Source organism: Mytilus galloprovincialis, chromosome 1 (assembly GCF_965363235.1).
Source record: "Mytilus galloprovincialis chromosome 1, xbMytGall1.hap1.1, whole genome shotgun sequence".
Classification (NCBI taxonomy): domain Eukaryota; kingdom Metazoa; phylum Mollusca; class Bivalvia; order Mytilida; family Mytilidae; genus Mytilus; species Mytilus galloprovincialis.
Window position 1 is genome coordinate 37,514,843 of NC_134838.1, and position 16,103 is coordinate 37,530,945.

The 16,103-nt window shown below is 31.5% G+C and overlaps 3 protein-coding genes across 6 annotated transcripts in view; 2 read left to right on the plus strand and 1 right to left on the minus strand.

The window, feature by feature from the left end:
* Positions 1-1,453: 1,453 nt before the first annotated feature.
* LOC143073442 (uncharacterized) lies at positions 1,454-10,787 on the minus strand. 3 transcript variants are annotated; one of them, XM_076249013.1, is made up of 6 exons: positions 10,645-10,787; positions 8,347-8,741; positions 7,794-7,958; positions 6,232-6,438; positions 3,907-3,999; positions 1,454-2,497 (listed from the first exon to the last, which is right to left on the minus strand). In XM_076249013.1, the coding sequence occupies exons 2-6, from the start codon at positions 8,711-8,713 to the stop codon at positions 2,298-2,300; spliced, it is 1,032 nt and encodes a 343-aa protein (XP_076105128.1). In that variant the 5' UTR covers positions 8,714-8,741; positions 10,645-10,787; the 3' UTR covers positions 1,454-2,297. The 3 variants fall into 3 exon arrangements, with proteins under 3 accessions (XP_076105128.1, XP_076105121.1, XP_076105111.1); XM_076249006.1 differs by lacking the exon at positions 10,645-10,787 and adding an exon at positions 10,341-10,437; XM_076248996.1 differs by lacking the exon at positions 10,645-10,787 and adding an exon at positions 10,283-10,371.
* LOC143073461 (uncharacterized) lies at positions 5,048-5,907 on the plus strand. Its single transcript, XM_076249025.1, has 2 exons — positions 5,048-5,220; positions 5,498-5,907. Exons 1-2 carry the CDS (start codon positions 5,130-5,132, stop codon positions 5,800-5,802), a joined length of 396 nt encoding a protein of 131 aa, XP_076105140.1. The 5' UTR covers positions 5,048-5,129; the 3' UTR covers positions 5,803-5,907.
* Positions 10,412-16,103, plus strand: part of LOC143073428 (alpha-aminoadipic semialdehyde synthase, mitochondrial-like) — a 39,633-nt gene continuing 33,941 nt past the window's right edge. The window contains exons 1-2 of one of the 2 annotated variants that reach the window (XM_076248977.1): positions 10,412-10,557; positions 12,791-13,047. In XM_076248977.1, coding sequence (XP_076105092.1) covers positions 12,814-13,047 — 234 coding nt within the window. In that variant the 5' untranslated portion in view covers positions 10,412-10,557; positions 12,791-12,813. Of the gene's footprint in view, positions 10,558-10,738; positions 10,810-12,790; positions 13,048-16,103 lie in introns of those variants that run through there. The other variant, XM_076248984.1, reaches the window with a different exon arrangement.

Here is a 16,103-nt window from a genome sequence, read left to right on the forward strand (position 1 = left end):
TAGCAGATGATTTAAATAAAAACATGTTGTTGAAAAGAATCATTTTACAAAAACATAACTTTCAAGAGAGAATTATACCAAAACATTGTTTTGAATAAAGGAATGATTTTTAATGAAACATTGTTTAAAGTGCATGAATTATATCAAAATAAGCTGTAAACATATATGGATTATACCAAAACACGTTTGTTTAAAGAATAAATTATACCACAGCATGTTTAATGTATGACCTATAACACAGCATTTTGTTTGATATTTATATTAAACAATATGCCACAACATGTTGTTTAATATATAAAAATCAATATGGTTTATCTTCTACCTTTGTCAATATAAAAACACTAGGATTATCAACATTGGCACACATGTGCTTTATATTGAACTGAAAGTTTAAGTAAGTTCCAATAAGAAAAGGGAAGTCTACAATAAAGATAATACTACTGGTAAATGGCACTGAATTAAACAGAACACATTATTCCTGTGAAAAGCTGACATCTTATCAAAAAAATATAAATCCCAGGGGCGGATCCATTCATTTTTTAAAGGGGGTCCCAACCCAGGGGGCTCAAACTATATTTCCCCATTGAAATGCATTGACCGTGCAAAAAAAGGAGAGGTTCCAACCTCCGAAACCCCCTCTGGATCCGCCACTGAATCCTGAATCTATGCCTATGAGAACGTTAGCCAAGTTGTGTTCTTGCACTTATTGAGTGTTTTTTTTTACCCAGGCTATAACCAAAGTTTTCTAGTAAATTTTCTAGAAATTTTCAGTATATAATGAAAAAAATAAAAAGTTATCTTTAAACCCTTTTATTATTCAGATTTTTAACTGAAATAAAGAAAAGTCATTTTAACTATAAAGAGTCCAGCATTTTGAAATAAGGGTAATAATAATTTTTGTGTTTTTAAATGGTTAAGTTTAAAATTTTAAATTATAAAAAAGAAATAAAAAAATCTTGATTCAGTTTATTTAAAAAAGAGTTAAAATTCAAAAATATTATTAACAAAATATTGTGATTAATACCAAATGTAAGATTGCTGTAAAATAATGTGCTTATAATGCAAAAATATATGCAAATACTGTTAACAAATAATTTATTCAACAGAAAAACATGACATAGATAAATGACATGTCCTTGATAGTATTTACACATGCACTTTAAAATAAGGATATATTAAGGTAAGTTAAAATACATAATGCATAGATATTGGTTAGATGTAATGTTTAAATATTTTTCGTAATATACTCCAGAAATATATTGCACTTTTTTTATTCTAAAATATTCTTACAATGGAAAACAAGTTTTTCATTCATGCATAATTATTATAGTTCAGAATTTTATTGATATGATGCAATATAGAAAAATACAGTAAATATAAATAATAGAGGTATTGATGGATAAATAATAAAAATATATTATATTATTCTTTTAAATAAACAACAAGGAACATATGAAAGATATAGTTTTAATTGACATGCCTAAAAATTTATATTCAAACAAAAAGGTGATGTAATATTTCATCACAGTTCATCTTTTACAACAATAAAATTCTGCAAAGCAGTTTATTTTTGCGTTTCAAATGGTGTGATTCAAAATGCCAAACATGCTCCAGTTTTAAGATCATGTTTTTCTTGTTTAAAAATTATTATCTGCCTTAAAGCTAAACTTTCCGAGGTTGATATTTTTTGCAAATCTATCTAATTGTTAAATAAGCAAAATTAAACTCATAGTGAAATTGTCCACTTTACAATACTGTAAATAAGAATTAATGCAAAAACTTCATAATTGACTGTCCACTCTCTTTCTGAGTGATTTCTGGGACTGAAATATGCATATTGCAATCAGTTGCAATACATTAACATACATATTTAAAATATTAATTTGACACTTAAACTGCTATAGAAGTATTTTTTGGGTAGTTATGTATAAATAAACATTTTGGGGAAAAAATTGTCAAGTCTCCTTGTAAATGTTACACTATGGACATGCTACTGCAAACAAAGTCTGAAGCATTGTCAAAATTTAGGTTCTAGATCTGAAAAATTGACATGCCATGGTAACTAATAATGGTACTGGTATTTGCTTGAATTTATAATAGAAGTCTATAGTCATACAACAATCAAGCAGAAAATATCTTATTACTGATTTCTTTTGAACAGTTTTCATGAAACTCCACAAATATCTCCTAGGCTATCATGACTTTATGCAGTATATCCAAATTGGATTTAAAATGTAAAACATTTGATCAAGTAAAATAGTCATTGCAGAAATTGAAAATCCTATCATTTAACATGATTATCTATCTGGCCTAAAGTTGAGTGCTTCAGTACAAGAACTAGGTCCTGTAGTAGATAGACCTCCTATAACGGCCAATTTATCGTCTTTTAAAATATAGGCACAGGAACAATGTGTAGTCGGCATATCTTTGATTTTAGTCCAATTGTCATGTTCCCAATCATAAACTTCTACCGTTTCAAGTGGTTTGCCTGGTCCACCTGAAAAATAATGATTTTATCAATTTATATATATGCCAAAAATTGTGGAAATAAATTTTGGTTTCTGAAAATTTGGACCTCATACTATTATAATGATTATATTATCCACAACTCTAATGAGCCTGCATTGGTCACCTAGAATGTTAGTACATTTTAAAAGAGAGTAAACCTTTTTGGTTATTGAAAGGTCATAAATGTACAAAAAAGTCATTCTGAAACCCTACTTAGAAAAATATTAGGGTATAAATCCAGTTCAAGTCTTAGCTTGGTTTAGTTTGTAGTGTAGACAGCCATAATTTGCTAATGAGCAAACCTTTATCACAACAATCATATTCCAACAACATGAGCCTCTTGAATACAATGACAGGTCTTCTTTAATTGTTAGAACATTGCATTGTTGGATAGCAGTCCCAATCATCATAGCACCATTTCTTCACACATGGCAGAAATGCTTCTATAGCCATGTATTTGAAGAAAATTATTTTAAACCAAATTGAGAATGCTTATAGGGAATGTGTCAAACAGACAACAACCCGACCAAAGAGCAGAAAACAGCCCAAGTAGGGTCCTCAACACAGCAAGAAAATCCAGCACTCAAACAGTCAAGCAAAATGTAAATTTTCAACAAGTTTACAATAGAGACTGAGCTACAGAAGAAAACGTTACCATTACTTCATATGGAGAAACAATTGCACATATATGGCCGAACTGGGAGATATGACTCCTTAACCACATGAATTTTTCTGTGATGGAAGGAAAAAAAATTCTGGAACAGTATCAGAACAATTTGGAGACATATAATGTTTCCTTACCGTCACCAAAAAAAGATCTGTATAAAATGAGAGCTTCATGTTCATTAGGTCATACTGTCCCATTCAGGGATGATGTTGTCCCAAATTGTTTTTAAATTTTTAACAAATTATTACTATTTGTCTTCTGTATGTCATTCATTCATTCATTAATTTAAATGTGGAACCTCTCCAAATAGAATCTAATCAGTTCAGCAACTGTGAATTCATTTATTTTTGCCGGTACCAAGATTGAGGAAAACTTTCGGTTTTCATGGATATTTGACTTTTCAAAAGGTTTAAGTCTGCATTAATTCCTAACAAAAATCTGTTACTCTTGAATATTTGAATTTGTAGTTCCCAGGGAACCACAAAATTAACGAAAAATTGGTGCGGGAGTTTCTCGCTGCATTGAAGACCTATTGGTGACCTTCTGCTGTTGTCTGTTCTATGGTCAGGTTGTCTCTTTGACACATTCCCCATTTCCATTCTCAATTTTATCCCACAAATAACAATCATTAATGAATCCACAGTATAAAAATTGAAATATTGCATGTTTGATCTGACAGCACTCATCGCTATATTCTCTTACATCACAATATGTACTAAATAACAACTTACCTAATCCACCAGCACATACTACTTTCCCTCCTAACACACCAATAGCGAAATCTGCCCTCTTTGTTGGCATACTAGCTCCTATCTTCCACTCTTCTGTAATTGTATAATATATGTTTTGATTTAAAATATAGAAAAAATTGAAAGGGTTCCCCTGAACTCAGTGTCTTAGTTACTTTTTCTGTTGTCTGTAGGGAAATGCACATACTGGTAATAGATTTACAATTAATGAAATAAAACGTTAGAAATGTGTGAAAAAAATACATAAATTTACTTCTAAACACTATCTTATGATCAAAAACAAGAGTTTGGTAGAAATCCAGGATAGTTTAAGAAAGCCACTAAAATTTAAAAAACTAAACCCATAGACTTTGAGTGAATGTAAAATTGACTGGCAGAAAAACTAAGTCAAATTGTAAGTAAAATACTGGTACAAATAAACAATGTCTCCAGAGTATACAGTAGCCCTACTTGCATCATTTTCTTTGTTCAGTGGACGGTGAAATTTCGGTCAAAACTCTAATTTGACATTACAATCAGAAAGATCATATCATAAGGAACATGAGTACTAAGTTTCAAGTTGATTGGACTTCAACTTCATAAAAAAATACCTTGACCAAAAACTTGACCTGAAGCAGGACAGACAGATGAAAGAACCTGTTGAAGGATGCACAGACCAAAAAAGAAGGTGGGAGCATACAAAAATGGGGATGAATTAAAGAAGATTTAAGCTAGATACAACAAAATAAAAAAAAAGAACATCTATGAAATGATATAATTTTTGAATATTAAATTTATCATCTTTTGATATATAATCAATAAGTAAATTCTGCAATTGGTAAAAGGTTTAAAATAAAAGTAACAGTAATGTATAGTATAATTAATTATTACTTAATCAATTAATTAATCAATTGATAATCTATCATGATTAGTTGACAAATTATAATCAAATATTTTTACCTTTGATTATTAAAACTTAAAAACCTAAATGCCTTTTGATCTTTGATTAGCTCTTTTGATCTTCAATTATTAATTGATTAAAGACAAAAAAGTATTAAAACACCTTTGAACTTTGGTGTAATGGTGAGCACATTTTACATTACATGAAGCCAACATAATTTTGAGTAAATAGTACAATATATATACAGATCCACTATGGAGGAAAATCACAACATTCATTACCTTAGAATCTCTCATTCAAACCATAAAAAGTAGCTTACAAGACAATGGAGTACACTAGCATTGTTTACTATGCTCAGCAACTGAAAACCCTACTGATGTCACATGACCAAGCAGTTACCCAACTGAACTTATTAGGTAATTATTTATTTACTATTATCTTGGTATTAATTCAATATTTTCTTATAGAGTTAATTTTTTTGTATTTTCACAACTGAATAAAAAGTTACAAGTATAATAAATAACAATAAATTCTTTAATCTTATTTCCTAAATTTGTGAGAATAATCTTATTTTAACTTCATTGATTAAAATACAAAATGATTTTGTTAATCAAGTTAAGAGCACTGTAACCAATTTGAAACATAATTACTTTTAAAAGCAACTAACTTCTCATATATTCTTTTCTATTACAGAATGCAGGATACAACAACTTGACAGCCACTTGTTTTCAGCAGACATCAATGGATGCCATTCTTACAGACTTCGCCTCAAGACCCAAAAGTCAACCACTGTTGGTATTCGTAAAATGTATAACCAGTACAAAGAGAAGAAATGGAACCAAATCCAACAGTTGTCTACCCTGATCATGAAATCTGCAAGCTCATCTCCATCAAGATCTATCAACACAGAGTTGTCACCAAGTACCAGACAACTTGACAACGACACCACAGTACAGTCATTGACCGAAGACTTCTGTTGCCTTTCCAGAGACAGTTAAAAATCATTCTTGTTCTTGTTACAGCGCTTATATGTGCTTGTTATATGTTATATTTGTAGTGCTCTATATTGATATTCTTTCATCTAATAAATGATATGAAATATTTTTTGTTTATTGTTGAATTTAGAATTAATTGTTCAAAATAATACATGTTAGTTTAAAAATATTTATTTATAGTGGATTGGGAAACACGTATTTCAACTTTGTGGGTGCGAGTGCTGCCTTGTAGTGGCCTTAGCCTGCTCTTAGTTGAAATCTACAAGGGTGTCTTTAATAATACATGTACCACATACACTGGTTTACTATCTTGTACTGACTTTTTACATTTGTAAATATAACACAACTTACCTCTCAAAAGCCATATTACAAAGGGAAATCACTCATGAGTGCCAAAAAAAACTAGTTATTCATAAACCATAAAAAGCTTACTTTTCTCTGTGTCAAAAACTTCACAAGCATCTGAGAACCCCTCTGTGGCTGGTTGTTTTAATCCTCCCATACTGAATATATGTTTATCTGAAGCAGTATACATAGCAAACACCCTCTTACTCGGAACATCTGGTAACTTCTCCCATTTATCTTCAGTAAAATCATAACATTCTAAAGCTGTGTTAGGTAACTTTCCTTGTCTTCCACCTGAAAAGCAATCAAAGAAAAAATTGCATCAACACTTATATATGAAAACAGGTGCAAATGATGTAACTATCAAAGTGATAAAAATGCATACCAATATTTATGTATTCACTATTGAATCTTTAACTTGAAAGTTTAAACCTATCAATATTTATCTTAAAAAATTTGTAAGGGTTCCAGGGAACCCTGTGTGTCGCCTACTTTATAAAGCTAATAAAAGTTTTGGGAACTTTTAACTGCAGATTGTATGTAATGTTAACTGGAGGAAAACTATGTACATAATTAAGTAACTTACAGAAAAACAGGATTTCTTTTTACAAAATTTAATTATGGATAGTCCAGTCAAACTAAGTTTGAACCTCAAACTAATTGCAGTAGAAAATGTTTTAGTTCTAATCTAAAGCATTATGCCCCTAATATACACAGAAAAAAAGTATTCTTAAATTTAACCTGATGAAACTCAAAATCAGAATTTTTAATTTCTTATCAAATTAACATTGAAAAGGGAGATAACTTTGATGGGGTTATAAGTTCATATTTGACTATAATATAATCTTCTGCTCATGAAACGAACAAAACCTCAGTGTTATGTGTATTTTTTGCACATTTTCCTTTAAAGAAATTGCAAATTTATGGCTTTATGACCATTTTGAAAAAAAAATGTGAATATTTGGTATTGTTAATATCTGTAAATTATATTTGTTCAGCATCTACCTTGTTTAAGGAAACTTTAAACCACAAAAGAAGAAGATATTCTCAATTAGTTTCATTCAATTTGAGACTCTTTACCTTGTAGCTTGATAAAAGATATGAAAACGCCTTTAGACTAGAGTTGTTTGTTATACTTAAAGGCTGCTAAAATATCAAGAATCAATACATTCTGTTGAATAAAAGCGGAAAAGTTAAAATTTTTGTATGATTTATTAATGATCTGTCTTTTTTGCAGAGTTATCTCCCATATCAATGCAAATCTCCATAGGATATTTTAAAATTGTGATTTTTTAGTTTTCCTGAAGTTAAATTTTATGGGACTTTTTGCTGTGTATATTTGGGGTATAATGTTAAAGATTAAAACTTAAAAATCTTATGTTGCAATTACTTCAAGGTTAGGGTCAAATTTATGCTAGATTGACTGGACTGATCATAAACAAGCTGCTGTCCAAGTTTGGTAGAAATCAAGGATATTTTAAGAAAGTTATTCAAATTTCAAAACCTTTAACCACAGATTGAATATTTGTGGATGCCACCGTCGATGGAATGTAGGATAGCTATGTCTCACTTTTTCAACAAAAGACGAAGGCTCAACAATTATAACATACCCTAACAACTCTAGTGGAGACCATCATTGATCCACTTACCACAAACATACAACTTTTCATTGACAAGAAATGAATATGTAGCATATCTAGCTGTGGGCATTCCTTTCATTTGTTTCCATGTGTTTGTTTCTACATCATATGCACACAGGGTGTCTTTGGGGTTTGTATCTGATCCCATGCCACCACAAACTATAATTTTGTTGTCTGGAATAAATAATTGTAATGGGTCATCATTAAACATTAGTTTACCTGTTAACATTGTTGAATTCATCGTTATTTGTACAAAGCCATGCAATAAAATATATCAAGTAATAGATTTTTGAAAGGAGAATGTTGGGAAAGGGCCCCTTTTACTTTTAGTACCAATTAGTTCATTAATTCAAGATAAAAAAGGGTTTCAAGTTTATGTATTTATGCATTTGTAAAATAAAACAGACTGACTTAGTAGAGATTTTCATATATAATTTTGCTTGTTGCAACTCAATTAGGTTGAAGATAAGAGTTATTTGTGAACGTTGACAAAATCTTTTGCTTTTCAACACCAATTAAGCATAAGAAACAATTGCAATTGCAATTTCCATCTTTATTTTACCTCTAACAACACTTGATAACCCAAGTAAAGCTTCTGACAGTGGTTCCATCTTCTCCCATTTTTTAGCCTTTATGTTATACATTTCAACAGCATTTACAGGGTTTTGTCCCTCTCCAACTCCTCCAATAACAATAATTTTATCTCCAAGTATGGCAGCTGCTGGTGATGCTCTGGCTGTTGGCATCTCGGGCAGATTATGCCATTTTCTCTTTTTTGTTTCATACATTTCAAAAGCCGTTATAGGTTTGCCCATCTGGTCACATCCGCCTATGATGTACATGTTATCACCGTGAAGTAACGGCAAGGCAAATACTCGACTGTTAAACATTCTCTTCCATGTCTCCCAAGTAAATGTTCCTCCTGCCATTATGAACTAAACACTTTTTTCTATGATTCTAAAAACATAAATTATAGGGCCTAAATTAATATATTGTTTGTTTCCCCAATCCCGACCCTGCCAAGCCAGGTGTGGGTCGGAAGGTAGGGAAATAATTTTATTTTTTCCAAAAAGCTTGAACAACATTGGACAATCCTGCAAGCCTGAAAATCGGAAATGAATAAAATAATATTTAACTTAAATTCGTCAATAAAATTTTATGAGTAGCACTGTTTTTGCAGGGTCGGTCGGGATCGGGGAAACAAACAATATTTTATTTTAGGCTTAGTATAATCTTTATAACTGTCTCATGTATTTGTGATAATGCCATGATATGAGTATATATTTTTATAAACAAAAAGTCTTCTGTTTACATGCATTTATATAATTGATAGTAATAAAGAAAGTAATATTAAAATTTTTCAAAATAATAGATGCATGTAGTATGGTAAATTAAAAATGGTTGTAATTTCCTACTAAATAATGTATGCTTAAGGATTTACATTTAGAAATCAGAAGCTTTTACATATCAATTATTTAAGAACAAATGCAGACCCATCTTTTGCAACAATAAAAACATAGGGCGTCTCATTGGGGGGTTCTGATGCCAAATCCCGCTTACTGTTTTCACAGCACAATAATTTGACTTTCACATGTCACGCTTAGAAAAAAATTGGCAATCCCACATCACGCTTAGACCCCAATGAGACCCAAAACATAGGGGCATACTGTATAATGTCCTTGTTTACACACTTTAGATTCACAGTTTAATTTCTATACTGACACCAATTACATTTCAACCCTGTAGTTTGAAAAGTTACATGTAAGTGCATTCAGCAGTTTTTCTTTTCTTTTATTTTTCAACTTTAAATTTTGATCCATATTATACATGTATATATTTATTACAAACATTATCATGATTATCTACCTATCAGAAAAGCAAAGGATTCCAGTGTTATTAAGAAAGCTCTCCCCTGTCATGTTAAACAAATATTCAGAATCAAGGTGGAGCCTTTATTGCAATGTCCAACCAACTTTAATTTAATAATAAACATAGTGCCATTCAGTAGTGCCTTTTAAGTGGTCTAGGAACAAATTTCTTGCCTTGATTTTTTGTTGTCAACAAATAAGACTTAATAGCGTCCCTAGTGTGAGCTGATAAAATGCTTTGTCTACAGATGTGCAGTAAATGCAACGGTCTGCAATAGTAATATCAAGGTATTTTTGTCCACACCATACCAAGAGCCGTGACCCTCCCCTTTTCATCCAAGCTGCCATTATCTGGCAATCATTATCAATGGTTGAACTAAAGATAGTTCTAATAAAATAAAATTCAGGAAACCAGACCGGAGTGTATTCAGCAAGGCAAGCATGTGCATATCCACATAAAATGCAAAATTACAAAAAATCAGGACATAACAAAAATGTCATACATGTATATGACAAGTTGATAAATTTATAATGGCACAATTGGGGTCAGACTTAAAACTGTTGGGGTTTACAGAAGGGTAACTTTGATAATCATATAACTGATATCAGCAAATGATTCAAAACAAATACATTTGATGTCTTTCAATGGTGCAAGTCGGTGCAATGTTTATAATGTTGACATGCATACCAGTAAGGGAGACAATAATGCCGGATTTCCAACCCTACCTCCGGGAAGATAACTCTATGTAAAACGTCCTTGACCTCTCGGAAGGTGTGTTGCTTTTGACAATTTTCGTTGGGTGAAAAATAGGTCGACGTTTCGATTGGTTAGTTTTGTCCCACCTCGCTGAAAAATATCAACAAACAGTCTGGAACTGTTGTATAGGAAAACAGCATAAACTCAGGTAGAAAGACGCATTAGTGATATTATTTTAATATAAGTTTATGGTATTTGTTTTCATTTGAAAAATACAAGAACAAGAAATTCTTACCTTTCACCTTGGCTCAGGTTTTATTCAAAACATGTCTTACAAAATTGTGACCTTGAACTGGTTTACGGATATTTATGCACTAAATTTAGCTAATCTGATCATGTTTCTGAGATTTTGTTTGTGCACTTTAATCATTCCATAAAGACTCCAAAAATTCTTTGTCAGGTAAATTTTTTGACACAAATTAATCTTTTTGATTGAGCTGATTGAGTCAACTTCAAACAAATGAGGTAAATTTGCACCTTTGTTCATGTTTTTTTTTATCAGTTTATCAGCTGTTTTATAGCTCAGATTAAGTTTCTGATTATGGTATCTGTTCAGACATTAATAATTTACAGCTAGAGCTATTAGCTATTTAAGGTTTCAAAGAAATTCCACAAAATACCTGCAATTTCTTTTTAACTAAAACTAGTAAAAGGTTAGTCCAAATAATTATGAAGGTTACTGGTCTAAATAATTATAAGGCTAGGGTAGCTTTGCCATGCTGTTTATCAATATGTATGTGTGTTTAGTTATAAAAACAAGCAGATAAGAAAAATGCCGGTATTCAAACTAATATTTGAAGTTTAGATAGTATACAAAGCTTAGGCAGTGGAATAAAACATTCATTTCCCTTGGCCTCGGGAGATATGAAGATTTGTTCACCCTCGAAATATGATAATTCCCTCGGGCAGAGCCCTCGTGAAATATGAATATTCTTGGGTGAACAAATCTTCATATCTCCCTCAGGCACGGGAAATAAATGTATAATATTTATCAAATTCTTTTGGAAAATAACAGTTTAATTGTACCCCTCGATCATGTTGATATAAAAGTCATTTGTTCAAATATTTTTTCCTTAAATTTGAAGAAATGTCTTAGAATTGTGAAATATGACTTTCGTTATCATCTTCTTCCGATTATTATTGCATACCTTTCTGTAACGTTATCACGTTACATTTCAACATCATTCAGCATATCCCGGAAAATACACTTCACATTTTTAGTGAAAAACATACATGTAACTTAATTAGATTTTTGGTCCATATAACCTTATCTAGGCTTGTGTATCCATTGTTGAAGACCTTGTGTTGATATTGAATATGTGGCATGTTGTTTGGTTGCTGTCTAATTGATTTAAATATACACATGATATGTATACCACATGTTTCCTTTAAATTGCATGTAGTTTTTGGGATACGATTGCTTTCAAGCAATCTGTAGACTTATACTAGTGGCTCAGGATAATGACCTCACGTCAACCGTTTTATTCTAAAGATTAAAGAACATCTCAGATTCTTATGATTGTCTTGCTTTAAAAGGAAAAAACAAACAAAGGGATTGAACTTAAACAACTTTCCTATAATGTTCTTTTCAAAATCTTCATGTTTGATATTTCCCTTTACTTATATGCATGTTTTTAACAACACGGAAAATCAGAATTGAGCAGTATTTATATTTAGTGTTTTTATAAATTTAGAAAACACGACAGAGGGAAGTCCCCAGTTTTGATAAAAATGTAAGAGTTCTCTGAATTTTGATAAATCTATTTTTGTCATATAAGAACTGAAGTGGAGTTTTTCTTATATGTCACCGTTATGACACTGATACTTTATATTGTACTTCCATAAAGAAATAGAGAACCATCTAGGTCGTTTAATTAAAATTTATTATACGTTCTTGCTTCAGGGTTTGTTTATGTAATTTTGCGCATGCGTATAGTTTTCTGAACTTCGAGGGGTATTAGCTATATATAGATTGAATGGTTGCTCTGGATTCCCCACTCAATTGAATAATTTAAAACTCATGGGATCCTTTCTTTGTATGTCTGCTATTGAGGGTTATTGTTGTTGCATAATTTTAAATCATATGCATCATTTAAATCATTGGCTATTTTGTAACTATTTATATTACGTAAATTACATTTTACATGTGCAGTTGAATTAGTTTTGAAAATAATATTATCTAGCTTCAAATATACATTGTACATGTGTCAATAAAAACAATGGCAATCGTATCCCTCAGAGCATTCTACTCTTTGATTTTTTATGCATGTACAATTCTGGTACTTTGTCTAGAAATGTTTACAGGATAAATATACAAATGTAAGATACCGGTAGTCTTTATTTACAATGCATACATGTATACATTTAACCCTCTTTATTAGAAAAAAGGAAAGTTTGAGCTAGAATGTGGAGGACGCAATCTCAGCCATTGTGCAAGCAGATTCTGAAGCAAAATGGCTGTTTGTTTACCCGGAGAGCAATGTCTTCCGGATTACCTGGTGTTCTCGCTATCAGGAGAGAGACAATTAATGTATGGGAAAGGAGAGCACCACTGGCACCTAAACATGTTAGAAAGCTGGTGAAAGATGGTATTAAAGTAATAGTTCAACCATCAAACAGGAGGGCTTATAATATGCAGGTACATGTATAATATTGGAAATAATTCTTTTTTAAAACTACAAACATATGTTTTTACTTTTCTATTATAAACAATTGTCATGATAAAAGTTACATATAAAATTGTTATCTCCATTCTAATGAAACTGACATCAAATCATACATTTCAAATCTGGCATTCGTCGTCTGTGCTTGCACATAGGTTTTAATAGCATTAATTTTGAATTGATGCAATGAAAAAGAGTATAAGTTCGGTAAGGGTCATATTTGGCCCCGATTATGAAGTTTAATGTTACAAGATGAACAATGTTTAAAAATGACTTAAAGACATGTGTTAAATATAACTATTTCTGTCAAAGTTTTATTCTACATGTTCTAAGGCGTTGATTTTTACATCGAAAGTAGGTCAAAATAAGACATTTGGCAAAATTTGACAAAATCTGACAGATTTTAGCCAAATTTAGGACCAGGAAACATAAAGCGCAGGCGTTGACAATCTAAATATTCAAGTTAGACATGTAAAATGTCATTACAAACTTTATTTTCAAAGATATTTTTAGTCTACGTATGCGCTCTATGTTTCCTGTCTAATGCCAGTTTTTTTTAATTTGTTGGTTTACGGATTTTCCCCATGAAAAAGTCGGGTCGGTCGGTCGGGAAAAAAAAAAAAATCTTTCAAGACAGAAAAATATGCAAAATAAATATCTTTCTAACAATATGTTTGTTATGCTATTTTGTCATCATTTCTTAGATTTTAGTTCGATGAAATTTTATTGCTCAGCTGTCATAAACATTCCATGACATTCTAATAATTTCCCGTAAAAAAAGGGGGTGCACGGACAAAGACGAAATTAAATCGTCATTTCACAAACAAGAAAAACAGATTCGCGTACACAGGCACTTGTATCTGTCAATGTGGTGTTTACTATCCATACCAGTACAAAAACAGTGTTTTTTTTGTACTGGTATGGATAGTAAACACCACATTGACAGAAACAAGTGCCTGTGTTCTCGTAGCTCTTAATCAATTCCAGAAAACTTATTTTGAATTATGATATTCAAGCACAAAAACTGATAAAGAAAAAAAAATGTAAAAACGTCGTACGAAAATAAGTTTCAACACACGTGTCAAACAGACTCGTCCACGAGAAAAACGGGTTAATCTGTTGTCCTGCATTTTTCTTGTTACCTGATGGGAAGATATTACGAGACGTGAATAATCAAAGTTTATTGATTGGTTAGGACAATCCAAACCTAGTAAATGTCCTTCAATCCAGTAGAGTATCGGATTTGTCCTTTCTATTTTAGCAATTAGATTTTGCCTGGTCATTAATCATGCATATTCATGATATTGGTACACAGGTAACTTCTATCTATAAATAGTCGAATCTTCTGGAGTTTCGTAAACAAGTTAACAACGTTAAATGATATATACTACTTCATAACGTGTGTGGTAAAATTTGTTGATTGATGCACGTGGCTATTCTAGTAAATGAATTAATCTACAAAGCGAGAGGCTAGAGCACTTTCCATATTCCTCAGCTAAGAGTCGACTAGCCCTTTTTGAAAGGCTAATGCTTGTATTCAGTAATTTAACTTGATGTCTTCTACCTGTCCACATTTGGACGTCTATTTCTATCAGATGATGCATCTTACGGACTGATGACAAATACGGGAAACGAACTTATTATACGACCGCAAAATTTGAAAAATTTTTCGTCGTATATTGCTATCACGTTGGCGTCGTCGTCTGCGTCATCGTCGTCGTCCGAATACTTTTAGTTTTTGCACTCTAACTTTAGTAAAAGTGAATGGAAATCTATGAAATTTTAACACAAGGTTTATGACCACAAAAGGAAGGTTGGTATTGATTTTGGGAGTTTTGGTCCCAACATGTTAGGAATTAGGGGCCAAAAAGGGCCCAAATAAGCATTTTCTTGGTTTTCGCACTATAACTTTAGTTTAAGTTAATAGAAATCTATGAAATTTTGACACAAGGTTTATGACCACAAAAGAACGGTTGGGATTGATTTTGGGAGTTTTGGTTTCAACAGTTTAGGAATTAGGGGCCAAAAAAGGGCCCAAATAAGCATTATTCTTGGTTTTCGCACAATAACTTTAGTTTAAGTAAATAGAAATCAATGAAATTTAAACACAATGTTAATGACTACAAAAGGAAGGTTGGTATTGATTTTGGGAGTTTAGGTCCCAACAGTTTAGGAATTAGGGGCCAAAAAGGGACCCAAATAAGCATTTTTCTTGGTTTTCGCACCATAACGTTAGTATAAGTAAATAGAAATCTATGATATTTAAACACAAGGTTTATGACCATAAAAGGAAGGTTGGTATTGATTTTGGGAGTTTTGGTCCCAACAGAATAAGGGGCCCAAAGGGTCCAAAATTAAACTTTGTTTGATTTCATCAAAATTGAAAAATGGGGTTCTTTGATATGCCGAATCTAACTGTGTATGTAGATTCTTAACTTTTGGTCCCGTTTTCAAATTGGTCTACATTAAGGTCCAAAGGGTCCAAAATTAAACTTAGTTTGATTTTGACAAAAAATGAATCAGTTAGGTTCTTTGATATGCTGAATCTAAAAATGTACTTAGATTCTTGATTATTGGCCCAGTTTTCAAGTTGGTCCAAATCGGGGTCCAAAATTAAACTTTGTTTGATTTCATCAAAAATTGAATAAATGGGGTTCTTTGATATACCAAATCTAACTGTGTATGTAGATTCTTCATTTTTGGTCCTGTTTTCAAATTGGTCTACACTAAAGTCCAAAGGGTCCAAAATTAAACTTAGTCTGATTTTAACAAAAATTGAAATCTTGGGGTTCTTTGATATGCTGAATCCAAAAATGTACTTAGATTTTTTATTATGGGCCCAGTTTTCAAGTTGGTCCAAATCAGGATCTAAAATTATTTTATTAAGTATTGTGCAATAGCAAGTCTTTTCAATTGCACAGTATTGCGCAATGGCAAGAAATATCTAATTGCACAATATTGTGAAATAGCAAATTTTTTTTTAATTAGAGTTATCTTTCTTTGTCCAGAATAGTAAGCAAGAAATATCTAA

What these genes read in the sequence shown, in the direction of transcription:
- LOC143073461 (XM_076249025.1), top strand. Translation starts at nt 5,130, where the DNA reads ATGGAGTACACTAGCATTGTTTACTATGCTCAGCAACTGAAAACCCTA. An exon ending in TACCCAACTGAACTTATTAG is followed by an intron (nt 5,221 to 5,497) that starts GTAATTATTTAT and finishes TTTCTATTACAG; the next exon opens with AATGCAGGATACAACAACTT.
- LOC143073442 (XM_076249013.1), bottom strand. Translation starts at nt 8,713, where the DNA reads ATGGCAGGAGGAACATTTACTTGGGAGACATGGAAGAGAATGTTTAAC. An exon ending in GTTATCAAGTGTTGTTAGAG is followed by an intron (nt 7,959 to 8,346) that starts GTAAAATAAAGA and finishes TATTTATTCCAG; the next exon opens with ACAACAAAATTATAGTTTGT. An exon ending in AGTATGTGCTGGTGGATTAG is followed by an intron (nt 2,498 to 3,906) that starts GTAAGTTGTTAT and finishes ATTATTTTTCAG; the next exon opens with GTGGACCAGGCAAACCACTT.